The sequence below is a fragment of the Paramormyrops kingsleyae genome, chromosome 16 (assembly GCF_048594095.1).
Source record: "Paramormyrops kingsleyae isolate MSU_618 chromosome 16, PKINGS_0.4, whole genome shotgun sequence".
Taxonomy (NCBI): domain Eukaryota; kingdom Metazoa; phylum Chordata; class Actinopteri; order Osteoglossiformes; family Mormyridae; genus Paramormyrops; species Paramormyrops kingsleyae.
The window spans coordinates 16,989,435-17,009,635 of record NC_132812.1 but is presented as its reverse complement, the minus strand read 5'-3'; the positions used below and the strand labels follow the sequence as shown (position 1 = coordinate 17,009,635).

The following is a 20,201-nucleotide window of genomic DNA, read 5'->3' as shown; positions in this document are numbered from 1 at the left end:
AAAAAACACACCTGAATACATAAAACCATAACAGCTTATTCTTGCGCGGGGTAGACGGGTATTAAACGCTTTTAAGAAGTGTAAATTACTGATACATTTTATTTTATAGTTGCGGATCACTTACCATGAAGACAAATCGTGAGGAGTAAATACACGAAAATCGATAAGGTATTCATAAAATCCATTTATTTGTTATTTAAAATTATTAATCACGGATCACAAAACGCATGAATCACTGTCTCGTTTCCGCGCGAAGTTTAAATGTTACAATCGTTCCTATTGGTTGGAGCAGTCGAAAGTGAAACCAATTTATGTGAAGCGTGCCGTTAGTAAATGTGTCGTAACATGCAATGGATGAAATGTTGATGGGAAAAAAAGTGCAATCACATTATATTACTTGAATAATACAAAACAATACAAAGCTCTGGAAAAAAAATCAAGAGAAAACAGAGAAACATTTTTAGTCTCACTCATTTCTCAATTTATGGGTAGGCCTATGCTTCCCATAATAATAATAGTAATAATAATATTAATACATTTATATCAGACGCAGTGACAATGACATTCCAGACTGATGGACCATTGACAGTATGCAAACTCTTACAGGGCTGGTGACATCGATCTCATCAATATTCATTGCGCAAAAAAGCTAGACTTCGCAAAAAATAGTGCCACTCCAAAGGTCTAACACTTTAGTAATCAAACCGCATGAAATTTCTGAATGCTTCAATCAATGAAATTGATTAAAATTGTATTATCTGTTTTGCACAAAGTGAAGGAGATTCTTTTTGTGTGTGTGTTAGCCGACTATGTCTCCATTTACATGTGATAACCTGATTAAGGTGTTTACATGTGTTTTCAATAACACGATTATGCCGTCTACATGACTAGTTCTATAATCGGGTCATTAAAAATGGATCTCCTTCACTTCATGACTTCATGTACCTCCTCTGCATTTTCCGTAGGGCGGGGCGATATGGACCAAAATCCATATCGGTATTTTCAGGCAGAATAGCAATACATGATATTTTCTGTTATGTGTTAAATGTTCAGTTTTAAATAAAAACCACATATGAGATATACAGTAACAAACAGTTCTATCAACACAATATGTCTGCTTTCTTCTTTGTTTACAAATATACAACTATTCAGTATAGATATTTTCTGTATTCCAAACATCTCAAAATAAAGACAAAAATCAATGTACTGTATGGCTATATCTGTTGCATGGGTTAAATAAAGCAGCCACAACAAAAGCGATTTACTCATATGACACTGCTCTCAAAACATAAGGTGAAGATTTTTTAAATCTAAAACCTACACGTCGGTAACTTTTCTGAATTTGTAGTGCGGCCTTAGATATCAGTGTCAGAGACACAATACTGCAACACAATAAGAGAACACAACACATTTAAAAATTTAATTTGCTTAATTTTTTTTCTTGATGTTTTTACTGTATGTTCTTTATGTTTTTGTGTCTTCTTAAAAGTTTTTGTGTATCATTGACGTGTTCTGGGCTTTCAGGGCCCACCATAAAAGGTGCCTTAAGAGCAATTTCACAAAAATTAAGCAAAGGATCCTTAGACGTTTGTCTCATGGAAAAGAATCCTAAAAGGAAGGAAAGGTAAGGAAGCTAAATTAATATCTGCCCACATAATTATTAAATGACAAATGTACTGATATCATAGTGATCAAACCCCAATATAACACTGTGCAGTATTGTCATTGTCATGCATAAAACAGATTTTTATGCATTACCAATTAATTTAAATTCTTATACACTCAAAACAATATATGCAATACAGAACCCAAACTAAATTTGTCGTCATTCTTGTAACAATGAAGCTGGACTTACCTTTTGTCCTTCAAAATTTCTGAAACATGTAAAACAACAAATGCAAAATTTACACAAAACTTTTAATGACACCACTTTGATAAAGAAAGGCGTCTTCAAAGGAAACATTTCAAATTAAAGCCTTACGTGTTTTGAGTAAGAGAAGGTAGGCTGAAAAGTAAGAATATTTATAATGAGTATTAATACTGTACCTAAGAATTTATATTGAATGTATTGATGGAAAATATATAAAATTAAAGTAACAATGATGATTGTGGAAAAAAACATACACTGTGTGTCTCCTCTTTACTGAAGAACCATCCATTAATCTGAAAGGCAATAAAATAGATATATGTGAATATTAGACCTAAGGCATGGATGTTACACAGCTGGGGGCAGTCAGTTGACAAACATGTTTCATTGACTTTGGCTGCACATTATAATTAATATTAAACTGGGTTCTGTTCTATCTCCACATAAGAACACACACCCAGACCCTGATGCTTGGCTCCACAGCATCTTCAAGCCCTTTCAAAGAACGACAATTGTGGAAAAAATCCAGACGTACTGTCTTTGTCTTCTCTTTACTGAAGAACGATCTGGCAATCTGAAAGAAAAGGGTGTCACTGCGTTTTCAATATTGGGGGTGACAGGGACAGAGCTATTAAGTGACTGAGTCAAATCCGTCCTGTATGATGTCAGAACACACATCCAGACACTGATGTGTGACCCCACATGATCTTCTAGCCCTTTCTAAGCACTGACACCCCCACTGTTTTCCTAGTCTAGATATCTGAATGGGCGTCTTGTACTTGTTCCTTCCAAATTGTTTTATAATATCTATCTCCACTCACATGAAAATATTCCACATACCTAAATTTCATGCTGTCAAATATAGAGGAAACATGAAGATAAAGCCTTACTTTTTTTGCACTGGAAAATCTTGTGAGCTGAAACGGAATTCATAGAAGGTCAAGGGTTAAGATCAGGGCCATAGCCAGCTATGAAGTCACCAAGGTCTGGACCTTGGTCATTTTTTAGAGCTAAAAATAAAATATGAAGCTAAATATTGACCTGAATAATAATAATAAAAAATATTAGCAGTTGAAAATGTCTGTGGGCCAAATGCATTCTTAATGTGTTAATAATAGCGTACGTCTGCTGTGTGTGCATGTGTGTGAGAGAGAGCTAGAGCATTCAGTATCAACATGATAGAGGATGTGCAAATTTCGAACCGTACAGATGCACTTCGCTGACAGCAGGTCGAATTCACGTTGTGTGCATGATCCACGCAGCATTGTGTGGGAGGGTGCGCAGCAATCGTATTATTCGGTAAGACAAATTAATGATCATTATCGGCACAAAATGTTCCAAAACAGCGACCTGCTATGGCATCTGGAGTAAAGATAATTGTATGAAACATATTAAATATAAGCGTAGGCTAGGCTACTCTAGTCGTGCTAAAGGTTGGGCGTCTTACATAATACTAATCGGTGAGCACAGTTAAGTACGGAGCCCTTAAAGGGACCTATGCAAAAAAAAAGGATCTTACTTTCGCGTGAGCACACACAAACAAAGTCGCACACCCACATGTGGGTTGTATAAATGCCTGACTCCCTGCGACTTGTTCATCCTTCATTGTTTCAGGGCGGTGATGTAGTTTCACATGAAATTACTTATGAAGTTTGAACCTATTACCTTACCTAGCATGTCCTCCATGCTTATGTAGTATAAAGGTTACAATTCTCGTTGCGTGGTGGGAAAGCGACACAAAGACGTCCTGGTCAGGAGGGCCCAGGAACTAAGTTCCTCATTTGTAAACCGTGCTCTCGGATTGCAAAATCGTGGGCACGTATTACAGATTTATGTCTCATCTGAACCCAAGCCGACTCCGTGTATTTTGCCATCGGACTAAATAGTGATACTCTATTTACTATACTCTATTTACTATATCTTTCACCTTCCAGCGGAAGCTCCAGTGTTTTCCTTCTCATTGTTGTCTATAGTTAAGCTGAGACTCTTATTTTCTTCCAGGCGCCACTATGGAGTTAATTTTGTGCCAAAAGTATTAATCAAAATTTTGAAAACCGCAAGCAAATCAGTTAGTTTTAAAGTTATTAACCCATTCATGTATTGTCCCATGAACAATAGACGTGTAAGCTGCTAAGGCCCGCCCACCCGTTAAAACAGTGCCAAAAGTCAGAAGCAAAAAAGCATTCCAAAAGCAAAAAAAAATCCAGAAGCAAAAAAAAAAAGATTTTATTCGACTTTTTTTGATATTTGGAAAACATATTTTCATTCTGATACTTAATGATTTGCTTGCGGCTTTCAAAATTTTGATTAATACTTTTGGCACAAAATTAACTCCATACGCCACCTGCTGGTGTAGTAATTAACTTCACCACACATGTGGATTTTTTCAGCTGGTGGACAAAAATCCACAAATAGGGGAGAAATCGCAAATGTCATTTCACTTTTACAAATTGCTCCGTATTTTTGTGGATATGATTTTACACAGCACAAATGAAATACATATTTGTGGATAGTAACATATTTGTGATTTTTTATTTTTTTTTACAGATCAGCTATGGTACGAAAGAGGAGCAAAGTCACAAATGTAATGTGATCCACAAATGTGCAAAACCCATTTCACGTGTACAGATCGCTCCATATGATTTTACACGATACAGATTTAGAAAATACATATTTGTGGATAGTGATATTTGTGGATCATGGTACATATTTGTGGATTGTCTTCTGTGGGTTACAAATAATACAGTCCAATATATACTTCCATACGCTTACACCACAAACATTTCATAAGCCATTTTGAATGCAAATATGTAAATGCATTCCCAGAACCCAAATTAATTTACAATTTGACACTTTTTGGTCCGACAACAAGGAATAAGTACTTACCTTTCACTGTATGGAAGTTCGGAAGTTCTAAAATATGGAAAACAATAAAAGCAAAATTTGCACAAAACTAAATGATGTCACTTCGTTTAAGAATGACGTCTTCAAAGGAAACATTTCAAGTTAAAGCCTTACGTCTTTTGAGTAGGACTAGGTGGGCTGAAAAGAATGAATATTTATAAAGAGTATTAGTAATGTTCTGTACCTATGACAGTGTATATAGGCTTCCCTTGATTAACGCAATTAATCAATCCCCAGATGTCACCACGTTAATCAAATTGAATCAATCATAAAAATTGTATTTGCTCGACTATTGATTGATCTCAATATAATGAAGCATACGTAACCTATGCCTATATAATATAATACTCTTACATAATATGATGCTCTTGTAAGGAATGGTCCGTTTTGTCGACTTATTACAGGTCTCTTTCAATCTTTTACTCTGGCCACATTTAAATAGTTTAATGTCTAAAACAATCACTTTTCTTTTTTTCACTCGCCATTGTGGCATCACTCTTATTTTTAGACATAGTTAAGTGGCCAAATATTTTTTTTAATTTTAAAGAAAACAATCGGTTTGCTTTATAAACACGTGCGCTTTTAGTGCACTGACTGCGTATGTTGACCAAGGAGGTTGTTATAACCTCCGCCTCCTGTTTCACAACTGATGTATCGATTTTGGTAGTTTTGGGATTATGGTAACCTGTATTGAATATATTAATGGAAAATATAGGCTTCTATATAAATTCAAAGGCACAATAACAATTGTCTTTAAAAAAAACAAAAACATACAGTGTGTGTCTTCTGTTTACTTCAGAACCATCCAGGAATCTGAAAAGTAATAAAACGCATAGATTACAATATCACATGATACCTAAGACTGCATGACGGTGGCATGGATCTTACATAGCTGGGTGAAGTCAGGCGACAAAGATTTTAATTGACCTCTGCTGCACGTTATTATTTTTCCTATTAATCTGGGTTCTGTTCTATCTCCATATAAGAACATACAACCAGACCCTGATTCTTGACTACACACCGTCCTCGAGCCCTTTCAACGAATGACAATTGTGGTAAAAGATATACCGTCTTTGTCTTCTCTTTGAAGAACCACTCCGCAATCTGAAAGGTAATAAAACATGTGGATTGGAATATTAAATGAAACCTAAGACTGGATGAGGGTGGCGAGGATGTTACACAGCTGGGTGCAATCAATTGACAAACACTATTCCCTGACTACAGCTACACATTATTATTAATCATATGAAAGTAGGTTTTATCTCCATACTAGAACACGTATCCAGCCCCTAATGTTTGACCCTTTGACCCTTTCCAAGCAGTGACACCCCCACTGTTTTCCTAGTATGGATGTCTGAATGGGTGTCATGTACTTGTTCCTCTCAAATTGTTTTATAATATCTATCTCCACTCAATATTCCACATATCAAATTTCATACTGTCAAATATCAGCTTCTCAGAGGTCACTTGAGTGCTATTCATGTAATTAAGCATGATTTACAGGGAACATGAAGATAAAGCCTTACTTTTTTTGCACTGGAATATCTTGTGGGCTGAAAAGGAATTCAGAAAATGGTCATATAATAGTCAAGGGTTAAGGCCTTGGCTGTCCAATGAGTGACAACTTCCACCACAATCACTCCGTGACTGAATTCCAGGTTCCAAGTTGGAGAAATCGAGGAACTGACTGCATTGCTTAGCCAAGCAGACTAAAGCCAAATTAGAATAGGATAGAACTTGGGTCTGAAAGCACTCATTTGTGATTTGGTCCCCACATTGCGCCCCCCCCCCCCAAAGTTCTTATAGGCAGACCCCAGGTGGTAAAGGTGGGATCATGTATTTTGGCTCCCATCACCCTGAATATTGGTGCCCCTACAAGGCTGTATTCTGAGCCTGCTGCTGCACTCTTTGTGTACATATGACCGTGTGGCCAAACACAGCTAAAATAAAACAGTCAAATTTGCAGGTCACATAATAGTAATTGGCCTGATATTCAATAACTACAAGGCGGCCTACCTGGATGAGGGAGACAATCTGAGGTTGTCTCTCACTCAACACCTCAAAGACTAAAGAGATCATGGTGGACGTTAGGCATAAGCACATCAGTGCACACAACTCTCTGAACATCAATGGGGTCCCAGTTGAGTTGCGAATACATATCTGGCAGTCTATATCTCTGATGACCTCACCTGGTCGATTCATGTAAAGACTCAGTAATCTACAGCCAGGTATTGGCTGTACCATCTTAGGCAGCTGTGGAGGTTCAACGTCTCTCTAACCCAGGGGTGGCCAATCTTATCCGCAAAGGGCCGCTGTGTATGCGGGTTTTCGCTGCAACTCCCTAATTAGATTACTAATTAGAGGACTGATTGGCTGAGGAGTCCTCACACCTGGGTTTGAACAGCTGACCTACAGATCATCCCAAAAACCTGCATACACACCGGCCCTTTGCAGGTAAGATTGGCCACCCTTGCTCTAACCATTCTCAGAGCCTTCTACTCTTCAGTGTTAGAATGTATCCTCACCACCGGAATCACATCCTGGTTTGGTAACTGCTCTGTCCTGGACAGCAAAGCTCTGCAGAGGGTGGTACGTTCAGCTGAACGCATCAGCAAGGCTGAGCTGCCTCAAGCGATGCATTAGCAGAGCTGCCAAAATCAGCAGGGACACATCCCTCCCAAACAACTACCTCTTTACCAGGCTGATGTATGGAAAGTGCTTCTGGTGTCTCTCAGTGAGACCTGAGAGCCTTGGAAGGAGCTTCTACCTTCAATGCATCAACCTACTTAACAGCTGCAATTAAACATTTGCTCCTTGCATGCACCATGCATTTTAATGGAGCAACGTTGCACATATCTAGTTTTCCGTTGCTGTTCCTTATCTGTTATATATTTATTTACTGGTACATTAGGTCTTATTTCTTTTCACTAGTTCTTATTATGGCAGAGTCGACCACCTTGCATTTCAATGCAGGCCATAGCTGGACTGTATATCTTGCATGTGACAAATAAAAAGCCTTGAGTCCTTGACACTCTAATTCTCAAATGTGTCACCTTCAACAAAAGTACTAAATGTAACTATTAACAAAGTAGCACAAGCTGTAGATTTCTCAAAAATAGAAATACATTGAGAATTTTAACTGAAATTAAATTAGCATTCATAGATTTCTGACCTCAAACAATATAAATTTATCTTTCAGTGTTCATAAGCTCCAAAATTCTAAAATATGGAAACTTTCATAAAACTTTGTCACTTTTCTCCAGAAGGACATTTTCACAGATGATTTCAAATTAAAGCCTTACGTGATTCGCACAGAAAAAGACCTGAAAAGAATGTAGATAGAGAGTTATTAGTACTGTGCTGTCGCTGTTGTTTCCTACCACTTGTAACAAAATTGAGAAAAAAAATATATACTCTCTCTCTCTCTCTCACACACACACACACACACACACACACATTTGTATCCATATCTTTGTGGGAACCATGCAATCATTTCTATGGGAAAAATCCTAATCCCAGCAATGAGATCCTTAACCCTTACCCAGCCCTAAACTTAACCATATGTAAAGAAAACTTGACATTTTTAGGTTTTTGATTGCAGTCTCAGATTTTTATAAAATTGAGTTTCCCTTGTAGGGACTGAACACACAGTCCACATACTGTCAAAATAACAGGTTTTTATCACACTGTGGGGACATTTCACACACATCTACACTCACATTTATTTAAAAGTGTGATAACAATTGTGGAAAAAATGAAGACATACCGTGATTCACGTCTCCTTATTGAAGATCCATCAAGCAATCTGAAAGGTAATAAAACATATGTACTGGAATATTAAATGAAACCTAAGACATGAGGAAGGCATGGATGTTACACAGCTGCGTGCAGTCAGGTGACGGGCACTTTACTGACTTTACCTCTATTTTATTATTAATGATGTAATACTGGGTCCTCCACCCCAGAACACACACAGACCTCAAATCATTTCTAGTCCTTTAAAGACACTGAAACCCCTAATTTGTTTCTAGTCTGGATGTCATTGTCGGTGTCTTGTAGTTGTTTTGTAATCTCCATCACCACTCCCATTAAAATATTCCATATATCCGGTAAATTCAAGTTACAAATTTCAATTCCTTAAAGGTAACTTCAGTGCAGTTCATGTAATTAAGGATGATTTACAGAAAATGATAAAGCCTCACCCGATTTGATCTTGACAAGAATCTGATGTGCTGAAAAGGAATCCATTAATGGTCATATTACTGTATCTTCCCTATGATATTTGACTACTCATTACAAAGAAGTCCTGAAAGTGTCAAATCAATACATATTTTGAAACATTTCCTAATATCCATTGATAATTGTGGAAACAAATGAACCTATTGCTTTTGTATTTTTATAGAATTGAAAAGAGCTTGAATGGGGGGGGAAACATGGTTTAGATTATATGATATACAAATATTGTTATGCATTTACAATTCATTAAGCAATATCATATTGAGAGACATCTGCTTATTTCATACAGCAAAATTTTTGCATATTACAGTAGGTTATATAAGAACAATTAGTGTAGTCAAACAGCTCACAGTCTTCATTTAATGGAGAAGACTTTCCTGTGCTGCTAATGGAAGAAGATAGATAACATACTGTCCATCTATGTTATAAACATTTTTAGAATAATAAATCAATATGAACAAGCAAATTCCTGAGCAAACAGTTCAAAGCTGATGTTCTGTGATCCCAAGCAGTGGAACATACTTGTGCCCTTGCAATGTTGACCCACCAGAAGCACTTTTTCTCCTGTAAAGAGAACAAAACATTTGAAACACAAACCTACAAATGCAGGGATACATGATAACATGAATTGGACTGAAAAAGTGACAATTCTCTTGAAATGACTCCCTCAATTGTACAGTGTACCTGTTTTAACCAGACATAGGTAACAGGAATTATCCCTGACAATACTAAAGGCCTGTTCATATCTACCTGCTGCATATTTTCCTTTGTAGATAGAAACCGAGTCCCATCACACAAAGGATTCCCAGGACACCTGAGGAGAAATATGACCAAGTATAAAAACCATGTGAAAAACATATTTGATAAATACAGAATTGCCATTCAGCGTTAAGTATATGGTATGACTGTGCTTACCAGGGACCACAAACCAGATGTCTGCACATGCTTTATTTGATAGCATTTCATCTTTAAAAAAAGAGTTACATTATAAGCCTTAAAGATGAAACATGAGGCATTGATTCAAAAGGTCAACGGTTGTCTCACCATTTGGTATTGTTACGAAGTTTTCGTTCCTTTTTCCATATTGATTCAGTGCTGCACATTTGATTTGTGTTGTTTTTGCAAAATGTCTAGAGGTTACGTGAGCTGTAGCGGTTTTATTAACAGTTATAGTTCCATTTTCATTATTGGTATAATATGTCGCGAAATGTTCCAGAGCAGTATCTTCAATGTCCCAGGACAACTCTGGTGCAGGTCTTCCGGTGGCAGAGCAGGTAAGCAATAACTTACTCTCACCACTGACAGGTTTCACTACAAATATAGGCTTGTGTAGTTCTGAAAGAGAAGAGTCTCTTGTTATTTGTTTTTTAACAACTCAAAATGTTACCTGTTTCCACTTCAATTTTAGAAATAACAAGAAAATTACTGGTGTCTTTTTTTGAATGTACGGGTAAATGTGACTTTACCATAGATTTTGAGGCAGGTCCTCCCACTGATGTCTCCATCAGGAATGAGATTAAACAGACACTTGTAACACGATTCATCACTCCACTGGACTCTCCTAATCACTATGGAACACTGCTGCAGCCCTATTTCTAAGAAATTGACATTTTTTCGGAAGGGCCAAGTGACAGTCGCACCAAAACGTTCACTGTATATTGCCATGTTTTCACTCTTCTGCTCCGACACTCTCTGCCAGGTCACTTGTTTCACATTTCTCTGTTTTGTAAGCTCACATTTCAAATTAACATCTTCACCAAGGGAAGCCATCACAAGCTGCTGTGTTCTCACTAACTCTGCGAAACCTAAAGCAGAAGTGGAAAAGACCGTCAAAGTATGATCACATGAAACCATATGAGCATGTGCAGTAGCTGGATAAATGACTGCTAGGAGCAGGCAGGTTAATTTACAATGTACACAGATGCAGGGGAAGATGGTTATAAATAGGGCAGCTGCCAACTGTAAATGTTACAGCGTAGTAGCTCAAAGGCAATTTCAGTTTTTGCAGCACTTCTCCTTGTCTTTCTTACTCCTTAAAGTTACAGTTAAGACGCTACAGTCAGCTGCCGACATTAAGAGGGCTACAGCCCCCCTCCCCTCCTACAAACATACACACACCACCACCGTCCGCCCCCAGGAATTTACCCCGCAACAATAAACACAACATTTTTATATATCATACAAGTAGAGTATTGTATTCTATTAAAAAGTTTTAAATGACCATTTTACCCTTTTTATTCACAGAATGATTTGCAGACGTTGCCGAAGTGATATTTAAACTATTGATACATTTTTAAAATGACAGATTACTTACCATGAGAAATCCAAATGAGTGAAAGCATGAAATTCATGAAAGTAAACATAAAATACATATACTATTATTATTTATTAATAATAATAACATGAATTTTTCTTTTTCGCAGAAGACAAAATGAACGTCTTTTTTTGGTAGGAAGTCGTTCTCATTGGTTTGAGGGGCAAGTTGAAAGTAAAACCAGTTGATGTGTACCGTGCCTTTAATTTGTAGCTGTCCAGACACTGATTAAACGAGTTTGTCTGATGGAGCAACATCATGTGACGAGTGTCATGTGACCAGATCTGTTTCCTTCCTCCTTTCACTTCAGGAGGACGATGTCTGCCTTTTGCCTTTAATAAAAGGAAGTAAGTAAAATACATTATACTACAGATACAGACATCCCACCTCTCCCGGGACGCAGCATATTACAATACGGGATCATCAGGCAATGCACTGCAAAATTGAGACATTACACTGCATATATACGGTATATTCCTGATTATTTTTCCGACCACGTGTGGCAGTATTACCGTAATACCTCCCAAGCCTAGCCAACACCTCTCGCCCTCTATTGGTTGTCCCTCATCCGCCTCACTGAAATCAGTTTGCATAAGGTGGGATGTCTGCAGATATCATTACAATATTTCACATATATATTATCCTTTAAAATATTTACTTCAGATGTTTTTTGAAATTTTACTGCTATATGTATGTCATGCTCACAAGAGATGAATATTTGTAAGTAGCAATGATTGTAACCAGTAGCATAGCACAGTGCCTGTAAATGCATATTCATATATAGTTATCATTTGACTTCTTTTACATAGTTTGCATAATTTGTTGCAATTGTCAGACATTGTAGACCAAGGTGACCCACCAGAGGCTGTGTCATTATAACTGTCCCAGAAAAAGAAGTCACTGAAAATGACTGTGAGAGCGATGGCTCAGATATGGAGTACAGGGTGAAACTAGCTAGATTACTAAATGAATGTGCAGAACCCAATACCCTTAAAAATGATGATGACAATCATTTTGGTGAAAACCTCATAATGTGCTTCCTCTCCACTTCTACAGCAGAGGAGGCAGGCAAAGTCTCTGGACAAATGTCATGACGAGAGAGACGCCTCTTACAGGGAACACTTCTTTTGTTACATCCGACATTCACGATACAAGCAAAGAGCGGCGAACGCTATTCTGCTGGCTACCCAAGCACACACCCGTACCAAAACGGCGGAGCCAAATCGAATGCAGGCAACATTAATCGGTATAACTACAGTAGATAACAGGCATCACTACATCTCCCTTTTCTTAAGGAAACAATAAAATGTTTATTTTATTTATTTATTTATTTTCCTCTTCAGCCTGCTTAGAACATAAGAACATAAGAACTATACAAACGAGAGGAGGCCATTCGGCCCATCGAGCTCGCTTGGGGAGAACTTAACTAATAGCTCAGAGTTGTTAAAATCTTATCTAGCTCTGATTTAAAGGAACCCAAGGATTCAGCTTGCACTACGTTATCAGGAAGACTATTCCATACTCTGACTACACGCTGTGTAAAGAAGTGCTTCCTTAAATCCAGTTTGAAATGTTCTCCCGCTAATTTCCACCTATGGCCACGAGTTCTTGTATTTGAACTAATGCTGAAGTAACTATTCGGTTGAACAGCATCCAAACCTGTTAGAATCTTATAGACCTGGATCATGTCCCCCCTCAGTCTCCTTTGCTTGAGGCTGAACAGATTTAGCTCAAATAACCTTTCCTCGTATGACATTCCTCTAAGACCAGGAATCATTCTTGTGGCCCTACGCTGCACCTTTTCTAAGGCCGCTATGTCCTTTTTAAGATATGGTGACCAAACCTGTACACAATATTCTAGGTGAGGTCTCACCAAGGAATTGTATAATCTTAGCATTACCTCCCTTGACTTAAACTCCACACACCTGGAGATGTACCCCAACATCCTATTGGCCTTTTTTATTGCTTCCCCACACTGGCGAGAATGAGACATGGAAGCATCAACATACACACCAAGGTCTTTCTCATAATCAGCTACCTTTATTTCAGTAGGTCCCATAAAATACCTGTACTTTATATTTCTGCTCCCTACATGGAGTACCTTACATTTGTCTATGTTAAATTTCATCTGCCAGGTGTCAGCCCAGTCACTAATTAAATTAAGATCCCGCTGTAGCTGCTGAGCCGCTAGTTCAGTATCTGCTACACCACCCACCTTGGTGTCATCTGCAAATTTCACCAGTTTACTGTATATATTGGTGTCTATATCATTTATGTAAATTAGGAACAAAAGTGGTCCTAAAATTGAACCCTGCGGTACCCCACTATGAACGCAGGCCCACTGTGACATCGAGCCTCTTATAACTACTCGCTGCTTCCTATCCGTTAACCAGTTATCAATCCAAGTCGCTACAGTTCCTAAAATACCTGTCGCTTTGAGTTTAAGTGAGAGCCTCTTGTGGGGAACAACATCAAAAGCCTTTTGGAAATCTAAATAGATGACATCATAGGCCTTCTTATCATCAACTTCCTGAGTAGCTTCCTCAAAAAACTCCAACAGATTTGTTAAACAGGATCTACCTCTCCTAAATCCATGCTGGCTATCCCTCAAAATGTTATTTGAGTCCAGGTAATCTACCATTTTCTCTTTGATTATAGCCTCCATAACTTTACCAGTTATACAAGTTAGACTGATTGGCCTATAGTTTGACAAATTACTTCTATCCCCTTTTTTGAAAATGGGCGTTATGTTGGCATGCTTCCAATCAGAAGGTACCACACCTTCAGATAAGGATTTTTGAAACAGTAATGTTAAGGGTCGGCAAATAATATCCCTCATCTCTTTTAACACTATAGGTAAGATGCCATCAGGGCCCTGTGATTTATTTATTTTGAGCTTAGCTAGGCTTTGCAAAACATCAGCTTCAGTTATATATATATTAGTTATAGACGATGTTGAATTAGTAATAAGAACTGGTAAGTTACTAGTGTCCTCGACAGTGAATACCCGTGCAAAACTATCATTGAACTCATTTACTATGTCAATGTCGTTTTCAATTATAAGACCCTTACTATCCTGCAGATTACTATCCTTGGATGGCCCAGCTATATAGCACGAAGCAACTTGGCCCTTTTATTATTATTATCATTATTATTATTATTATTATTGGTTTATTAACTTTAATTAACCGTTAAATAATTAATTAACTCAAACATTTCAATTTGAACGTTTCAACTAGGACATTGGAGTAGACTGCCCTCTGTCCACAGCAACATAGGGATTATTCTGCCCTCAAACAGTCGCTGTTCCTATAACAAGTCTCTCTCCATTCTCTTCACAAAGGAGTCTAAGTGTCTTTAAACCTGAGAGGGGTTCTTCTCACTGCTCTAGGAGTCCCAGGTGGTTCTGCAGACACTGGCATAGTGCCTGTAGTCAACTGGGTCTCAGGCTGAACCTGTGGACTGGCCTCTCTAGTTGATTCTAGTGTATCTCCACCATGTAGTTTGACCCTTACGCAGATGTGGCAGAGCTCGTGCACAATGTCGGCGGATATAAAAGAACCGGTAGGCCTCTTTAGCTCTGTTGTCCCTCTGAAACATCTGTACGTAGCTGAAATGCTTAGGCTGTCGCTTCTCATCCAATGTAAGGAGTGTTGTTCTGATCTGATGTCCAGTCATAGGCTGTGCTGGACTCACTTCTGTTGCACTAATGGGGGTTGCACGATAACACATCAGAGCAAGATGAGGATCTGGTTCCTTGAGGATATGCTTGGCAGTTTGCACGGCCTGCTCAGCGGCCCCGTTCGCCTGGGGATAATGTGGACTTGAGGTGGTATGAGTAAAGCCGTATTGCTGCCTGAAGTCCTGAAATTTGGCATATGAAAACTGCATGGCATTGTCGCTTACCATCTCTAGGGGAATGCCCCATCTTACAAACATGGACTTTAGTTGTGCGATGACCTGTTGGCTTGTGGTGGAGGGCAGGTGTGCTATTTCAATATCTCGGGAATAATAGTCCACTACAATAAGCTATTTTCTGCCCTCTAGCTTGCACAGGTCAGCTATGACCTTCTTCCATGGACCTTTAGGGGGTGAGGTTGATTTGAGAGGCTCTCTTTTCTGTGTTGGTTTATGCTCGGCACAGAACATGCATGTGTTAACTATCTTGCCAATATCTGTACTTATGGCTGACCACCAGACTGACATTCTGGCTCTTTCCCTGCACTTTGTCAACCCCTGGTGACCCTTGTGTATCTGCTGCAACATTTCTGATCTGTGCGTGGCTGGGACAACGATCCTGTCTTGGTACAATACGAGGTGGAGTCCTGCACCGGGTCAGATACCCGCAGATAGTTGCTGAAACGGGCGGATTTTAATTGGAATTTTACAGGTGGGTAATTCATTACACATGGGCGAGTAGCAGGTCAATCAAAACAGTATTGTAGCCTGCAAAAATAACATATAAGCAAAAATATCTATGTATTAGACTATCATGAACAAATTGTCATCATCACTGTGTTCAGTATGTCGGGGGGACCTTATGGTGCTTTCAATTACTTCTCTCCAAGTCGGCGCTCGGATGAAAACATCACAAAACGTCACGAAAAACATTCAATTCAATTAAATTCAATTCAATTTTATTTGTATAGCGCATTATCACAACATTACATTGTCTCAATGCGCTTTACATTTCTGCCTCGTAAGGACCCCCCATTGAGTAAGCCAAAGGCAACGGTGGCAAGGAAATACTCCCTAAGAGGAAGAAACCTTGGGAGGAACCAGACCCAAAGGGGGAGCCCATCCTCCAGGGGCCGGCAGATGAGTCAAACAAACAAGATGATATGACAGAGGATAAGTATAAAATAAGAGAAAAAAAAATTAGTGTAAAAAAGACAAGGTAATAAGTACAAAAAGAGGACAAGTATAAAATAAGAGGAAAAACGAATTTATATACATATTTATACAGAAGTACAGATGCATTTACTATGTAATAAATAAAGTGCCATAAGGTGCAGACAAGGTAAGGTGCAGATGTGCCATGAGGTACAGATGTTTTTATAATTTCCAGATGGAAGAAATTAAGTAAGTAGATTGTGTGTCGTTGTCCGTTGTGTTGTGTGTGTAGTTGTCCATCATGTTGTCCAGTTATGTGCTGTGGTTTAGGAGTCTCACTGCTTGTGGGTAAAAACTCTTCTTAAACCGTTCCGTTCTTGTTTTCAGGCTACAGAGGCATTGCAACATCTTATAGCCTGTGATGCTGGATCCAACGTTTAACTAGCACTACACTTATTTTGCGCATATAACGCGTATTTTGATTGGATGAGCGCCAATGTCTGAATCACAACAAAATGCATGTATATCATTGATTGGTTGCATTTGAAGGGCGCGAAAGGCGAAATAATAATTATGTTGCATTATCGAACGTTACGTTGTGTGTCATGGATACTTTTCGCTCCAAATCTCCCAACCACTATGTCGATCTGAGACAGCAAGACCAAGACAGCGAGACCAAGACCACGACCAAAGACCATCAAGACTGTGACAAGACCAAGACCACGTAAAAGTGGTCTTGAGATCGGTCTCGAAAAGGTAGAGGTAGTGGAAGAGGTAGACAGTGACAGTTGTTGATGTTTCTAATGGCCTGGGGGTATACACTGTTTTGGAGTCTGGATGTTCTGGTATTAACACCCCAGGATCACCTGCTAGACTTCAGGAGAGTGAAGATTTGATGGGCGGGGGGAGTGGAATCCCTGATGACACTGCTGGTCCAACTGCAGATTTTCTTGTCTTAGATGTCCTGCAGTGAAGAGAGATCAGTTCCTGTGATTTTCTGGGTTATCCAGATCACCCACTGTAGTGAGTGAATGTATGGTACATTTACATTTAATGCCACTTTTCAAGACACTGAAAATGCTTTAGAAAAGTGATGGGGAGCCACTTCACCCACCACCACTGTGTAGCACCCACCTGGATGATGCGACGGCAGCAATTCTGCACCAGTTCACCCACCACACAGTAACTAAGGTGGTAAAGGGGCAGGAGAGAATTCACCAGTTAGATATAGGGGATAATCAGGAGGCTATATTTTATGATGGGTTTATCTGGTTTGCAGTGACACGGTGATGTGTGATCAGGGTGTATGGTGTCAGGCTGAGTACACATCCTTGAGGAGTGCCTGAGTTCATTATGAGCGTGCTGGAGGAGTGCTTGCTGAGGTGGACAGACTGGGGTCTGTCAATGAGGAAATGTAATATCCAATGGGACAGTGCAGGAGACAGGCTAAAGCTGTGCAGCTTGGTCATGAGTCTGGAGGGGATCACTGTTTTACATTAAGTTGTTGCCACAGTTATAAAAAAAAAAAATACCTACAATCATACCTGCCTACAGGAATCATATTTAAGAGTCTTTCGTGCTATTTATGGCCTTTATTTTGTTAAATTGATTTAATGCTTTTTAATTCTTTTAATGAGCCGCAGAAACTCTAGGTACACTGTCCATCTATGTCAAAGACATCTGTGGCATAGTAAGCCAGGTTTAACACAGATTCTGTTCAAAGCAGTTCTGTGATCACAGGTAGTGGAACATATTTGTGCACTTGTGACTTGTGATGTTGACCCACTAAACAACATTGAATTATGTTCCCTATAATGAAACCTAAACATTTGAACCACATACATACAAATGCAAGGATAACATGTATGCTAGACTGGAAAAAATAACCATTCGAGGCGATTCCCACAATTGTACAGTGTACCGATTTTAACTAAACAAAAGGTACACACATTAACCCCGGCATGTCCAGCACTATAGACAAAACTACTGACCTTTAAATTTCTCCCTGCCACGCTTTTTTTCTCTTCTTCATGCGTAGAAGGAATCCAAAGAAACCACAAAGGACTCCAAGAACTACAGCTGAGGAGAAATACAACCAAGAATGAAAACCAAATGTCAAATACATGTGAGAAATACACAATTACCATATATCATGAAGTATGGAGGATGACTGCGCTTACCAAGGACAGTGTAAAAGATGACTGTATGTCCTGTATCTGATGTGTCATCTTTATCAGCTTTATCAGACTGGTTATCAGCTGTCTCACCATTTGGGATTGTAATGAAAGTTTCCTTCCTTTCTCCATAGTCTTGCTGTGCTGCACATTTGATTTGTGTTGTATTTGCAAGACGTCTGGGGGTCATTTGAACTGTAGCAGTTTTAGTAACGGTTATAGTTCCATTAGGATTTTTGGTGTAGAATGTTGTAGAATTTTCCAGAGCAGTATCTTCAATACTCCATGAGACCTCTGGTGCAGGCCTTCCGGTGACAGAGCAGGAAAGCGATAATATCCTGTCATCACTGACATTAACTGGGTTTAATTCAAATATGGGATTGTGTAGTTCTGAAAGAAAGGAAGTACAGAACAGTCTCCTGTTATAATGGGGAAATCATTGGATTCGGTGTTATTTTTGATCATTTTGATATTATAAATCAAAGTCACTTTACCATAGATTTTGAGGCAGGTCCTCCTACTGATGGCTCCATCAGGAAAGACATTAAACAGACACATGTAACACGATTCATCACTCCACTGGATTCCCTTAATGACTATGGAACACTGCTGCAGCCCCGTTTCCACAAAATTGACATTTTCCCGGAAGGGCCCAGTGACAGTCGCACCAAAATGTTCACTGTACGTTGCCATGTTTTCACTCTTCTGCTCCGACACTCTCTGCCAGGTCACTTGTTTCACATTTTTCTGTTTTGTAAGCTCACATGTGAAGTTAATGTCGTCTCCAAGGGAAGCCATCACAAGCCGCTGTGTTCTCACTAGTTCTGTGAAGCCTAAATCATTAATGGAAAACACAATCGTAAAACATTAAACAAATACTCGGTCTTCATTACAAAATGCTCCTTAACTACACAGCTAACACAAGCACACCAGATAACACATAACTACAACTAACAGGAAGGATGCTCTGGGGTGAGCAAACAGGACAGAGATTTACATGATGGTGACTTGCTTTACATGGGGAGAAATATATTGGGCCAAAATAGAGTGTACACACACACACACACACACACACAAACTATAATCAAACTGTAAACAAGACACAAATACAAACACACACTAAACAGTTGACATAACTCCAGGGCTGGTACTGTATATGCACATTAATGTCGGGCTGACATTAACCAGTACAACGTTACAATATAAAACAACACAAGCATGAGGCCAGTGTTGCCAGATTGGCCGGGTTCCCACCCAATAAAGATAGAAAGTCTGATGTTATTTTGTAGGCAGTTTGATAACGTTTTTGACCATTTGGTTCTCTTGGCAAAATACCTATGAGAAAAGTGAATGGATTTGAACCAGCAACCTTCCTGATCCCTAGCCTCAGAGCCACTACTCTGGCCGTATAAAAAGTGTCGTCCAAAAAAAAATAAAAATCAAACGAAGCAGCCAAAAACAATCTATAAACATATGAAACATTGTTTCCCTTTACAAGCAAAATGGACATTTATCACTAAAACCAGGGCTTAATACAGAAACAAAAATATTAACAGTTACAGTCCCATACAGCACCCTCCACTGCATGTCCCCCACTTTCTTCAGCAAAGCTGCTTATACAGTGCTCTCTACTCTGCCCCATCGTCACTCCCCAACCTAAGTACACATTACTATGAAGTATCAGCTCCTGCAATATTTTTTTTCCTATTCAACACCTTTACACAGTCCCTGTATGTTGATTTACCACCAAACACATCAATAGCCATGTCCATTTTCACTTTGAAACACAAGGAGGGGTTGTCACAGTCATCCAGATTGGGACCAGAATATCAGGTGGCAGATCCAAACATGTGTGTCTATGCCATAAAAACCA

At 38.9% G+C, this 20,201-nt stretch overlaps 2 protein-coding genes across 12 annotated transcripts in view; both read right to left on the bottom strand.

Annotated features, from left to right (window-relative positions):
• The window catches only part of LOC111852694 (nectin-1-like), a 30,293-nt gene that overhangs the window by 7,145 nt on the left and 2,947 nt on the right, over positions 1-20,201 (bottom strand). For 5 of the 7 annotated variants that reach the window (XR_011983126.1, XR_011983127.1, XR_011983128.1 and 2 more), the window contains exons 2-3: positions 18,823-19,161; positions 18,335-18,718 (exon numbers count right to left, since the gene is read on the bottom strand). Coding sequence is in view for 3 of the 7 variants with exons in the window: in XM_023828874.2 (XP_023684642.2) it covers positions 18,335-18,718; positions 18,823-19,161 (723 nt within the window). In the remaining 4 variants the exon portion in view is untranslated. Of the gene's footprint in view, positions 1-124; positions 257-18,334; positions 18,719-18,822; positions 19,162-20,201 lie in introns of those variants that run through there. The other 2 variants (XR_011983129.1, XM_072700887.1) reach the window with 1 other exon arrangement.
• LOC111852692 (OX-2 membrane glycoprotein-like) lies at positions 170-17,342 on the bottom strand. Of its 5 annotated transcripts, none has more exons than XR_011983124.1 (22): positions 17,289-17,342; positions 17,021-17,118; positions 11,322-11,653; positions 10,474-10,812; positions 10,052-10,342; positions 9,923-9,973; positions 9,758-9,821; positions 9,530-9,571; positions 8,974-9,003; positions 8,538-8,576; positions 8,074-8,094; positions 6,298-6,324; positions 5,840-5,875; positions 5,546-5,584; positions 4,886-4,909; positions 4,754-4,780; positions 2,758-2,784; positions 2,325-2,441; positions 2,125-2,163; positions 1,982-2,005; positions 1,856-1,874; positions 170-1,608 (listed from the first exon to the last, which is right to left on the bottom strand). XR_011983124.1 is itself a non-coding variant. In XM_072700881.1 (22 exons), exons 3-22 carry the CDS (start codon positions 11,377-11,379, stop codon positions 1,594-1,596), a joined length of 1,251 nt encoding a protein of 416 aa, XP_072556982.1. In that variant the 5' UTR covers positions 11,380-11,653; positions 17,021-17,118; positions 17,289-17,342; the 3' UTR covers positions 170-1,593. The 5 variants fall into 5 exon arrangements, 3 of the variants coding, with proteins under 3 accessions (XP_072556982.1, XP_072556981.1, XP_072556983.1); XM_072700881.1 differs by having other exon boundaries at positions 2,403-2,441; XM_072700880.1 differs by having other exon boundaries at positions 170-1,874; positions 2,403-2,441.

Excerpts from the sequence above, each read along its gene's own strand:
- LOC111852692 (XM_072700880.1), bottom strand. The coding sequence starts at position 11,379 with ATGTATTTTATGTTTACTTTCATGAATTTCATGCTTTCACTCATTTGG. Across the intron at positions 6,325-8,073 it reads TCTTTTTCTGTGCGAATCAC|CCCACAAGATATTCCAGTGC; the intron begins GTAAGGCTTTAA and ends ATTCCTTTTCAG. Across the intron at positions 4,910-5,545 it reads GTAAACAGAAGACACACACT|CCCACCTAGTCCTACTCAAA; the intron begins GTATGTTTTTGT and ends CATTCTTTTCAG.